General features: G+C 34.3%; 1 protein-coding gene across 1 annotated transcript; it reads right to left on the bottom strand.

The window, feature by feature from the left end:
• LOC109228783 (crocetin glucosyltransferase, chloroplastic-like) lies at positions 891-2,557 on the bottom strand. Its single transcript, XM_019393987.1, has one exon. The coding sequence runs from the start codon at positions 2,390-2,392 to the stop codon at positions 974-976; it is 1,419 nt and encodes a 472-aa protein (XP_019249532.1). The 5' UTR covers positions 2,393-2,557; the 3' UTR covers positions 891-973.

The following is a 2,755-nucleotide window of genomic DNA, read 5'->3' as shown; positions in this document are numbered from 1 at the left end:
TCCCAGGCTGTCTTTTTTTTTTTAGGTGTCAGGCACCTTTGATTGAATGTGGCTCCACCACTGCACATCAGGAGACGAATTTAGCATTTAAATTTAATAAATTCAACTTTTAAAGTTACGTTCTTAGTATTAAACTTATTATAATTTTAAAATTATAGGTTCAAAATCTAATATTTGTTGAACTTTTGTGATTTTTACGTATATTTATATTTCGTATTAAAAATACTGGATTCAATTCGACACGTAGCTCAAAAGCTAGCTTACCGTTATAATATATGTGACTGTAACTTTTGTCACAACTAAGAAAGTGACAGAGGAATTCGCTGTCTTGTTTTGTATTATGTAGACCTTCATGTCTTGGTACGTGTTAAAGTACAACCTTATCACACTAAAATATAAAACAACCACAAAAAATAAGATTTAAAAAGAAAAATATAGCAATGGCAAAAATAACAAGTAGACATAAGAATCTAGCTATTTGAGCATTTGCTTGTTTTATGAAACACGAATATTTTCCGCCTTATAAATTTAAGAATACAACTAAATTTAAGAATATAACTTATATACACTGATAGTACATAACAGCTTTATATTATCACTATAGCTTAACTTACTACAGTCAAACATATCTATAATAGCCGCGTCGATATTTTTTAGATGCTATATGGAATTGATGTTATAGATGACATATTAATTATAACATGACGTAAAAGATCGGTTCCAAGAAAACTAATAGTGAATGGCTATTATATAGGTATATTATTATAGAAATGTCTTATTGTATAGCAGATTGCACTATATTGATTTCACTTATCATGCACACTTATTTGTCTTGTAATTCTCTTTTAGACGACATGATAGTATACAATTTTTTTTGAACAATCCGAATATATAGAAGTTGAACACTAAACTTTATTAGGAAAAAAAAGAAGCAAATTACAAATAGGAAAACAATTGCTTAATTAGAAAAATATCAACAACCTTTGCCAACTTCTTGAACAAAAGCTTTTAGATTCATATCTGAAGATCCACCTTCTTTTACAGCTTCCCTTGCCAATTCTTTCCATTTTTGAGCATTTCTTCTCATTTCTTCTCCTTTCTCTCCACCATCCATTACCATTTCTATGCATCTTTTTATCTCTTCACTCTCAACCACACCATCTTCATTCTTTTTCAACCTTACACCTATCTTCCAAACATCTTCAATTAGTTTAGCATTTGTCCCTTGATCCGTCCAATGAGGAAATGCCACGACAGGCACACCTGACGATAAGCTTTCCAGAGTCGAATTCCATCCACAGTGTGACACGAAACATCCTAACGACGGATGTGTTAAAACTTCAAGTTGTGAACACCATGGTACTATTTTCCCTTGCTTTTCCAACTCCATCATGCAACTTAATTTCTCTTCTTCTTTTTCATCTCCTTTACCATTTTCTTGATCTCTTATTACCCACAAGAATGGCCTTTGAATCTCAATCAACCCTTTTGCGATCTCCTCCTTTTGATTTTTTGACAAATTCAAGAGACTCCCAAATGAGATATAAACCACAGATGAATTAGCCTTTGAGTTCAACCATTCAATATAGTCATTAGATTTTTGAAAAAGATCACCACCAAAGGAAGAATCCAAAGGGTCTTTTCCATCCAAGAATGATGAAGGAATCAATGGTCCAATCCCAATTAAACTATACTTTTCAATAGCATTGAGTTCCTCTTTTTCTAATGCATCAAATGTGTTCACAAGTACTTTTGGATTTTCTTCAACATCTAATGTGTCAAGTTGCTCTTTAAATGTTGGTAGAGCAAAGCTATATTTTCCTTCATTATTACTAGAAGAAAGTAAAAAAGAAGGAAGATCTTGGCTTTTTAGTAATGGAAGCTTAGGCAATTGAATACACCAATTTGGATCATTGGTGCTACCTTTTATGGCATCCTCATAGCCATTGAAGTAGTAATAATATATGTCTAGCACAGTTGCTGGTTGAATCCATAGTAACGCGCACGGGATGTGAAATTCACGCGCTACATTTGCAGCCCATGGAAGCAAGAGAGAATAGACGAGGGATGTCACAGGACGTCCCTCGTCTGAGCTCTTCAAAATGATATCTTTTAGGGTTTCAGAACCGCGACTTTTTATCTCCGACATGTAATGTCGAGAATCATGCTCATCGACCTTGAAACCATCATCGTATCCGTCAGAGAATGCCGCAAAATTTAAGCCCTTGGGTAGAGTGGAAGTCGCAGTTTTTGCCATACGACGATGGGCGAAAACGCTCGTGGCAAAAGTTACCTCAATGCCCATCCTAATTAGCCTCATGGCAAATTGGATACATGGATTAATATGGCCTTGTGCTGGAAAAGTCACTAAGAGGACATGGGGTTGCACCATTGTTACACTTAGGTAAACTTATCGAGAATAGAAGTTAGAGAACCTAAGTCCGAAAAAGAGTTGGAATATAGAGAGGGAAGTAGGCTGTAGTATTGTGTGAGAGAAAAAGGAAGAGAAATCTTGGTTTGTATGACTCTTAATAATTGTGTTCTATGATAATAATTAGAGTTGGATATATATATAAGGGAGTAACAAGTTTGAGGACCAAATTTGGACTCATGACGTTTGAGGTGACGAAATTGATGAAAAGACAAAGTTTTGCAACTTAATTCTGTTTTTTTAAAAGAAAACATCTATAGCAGATCTAGAGCACGATGTATGGATTCACGGAATCCAATAAGTTTGCCCAAATTATTTATATAT

The sequence above is a fragment of the Nicotiana attenuata genome, chromosome 7, assembly GCF_001879085.1.
Source record: "Nicotiana attenuata strain UT chromosome 7, NIATTr2, whole genome shotgun sequence".
NCBI classification, from domain to species: domain Eukaryota; kingdom Viridiplantae; phylum Streptophyta; class Magnoliopsida; order Solanales; family Solanaceae; genus Nicotiana; species Nicotiana attenuata.
This window is presented reverse-complemented; position numbering and strand designations above follow the sequence as displayed.

Excerpts from the sequence above, each read along its gene's own strand:
- LOC109228783 (XM_019393987.1), bottom strand. The coding sequence starts at position 2,392 with ATGGTGCAACCCCATGTCCTCTTAGTGACTTTTCCAGCACAAGGCCAT.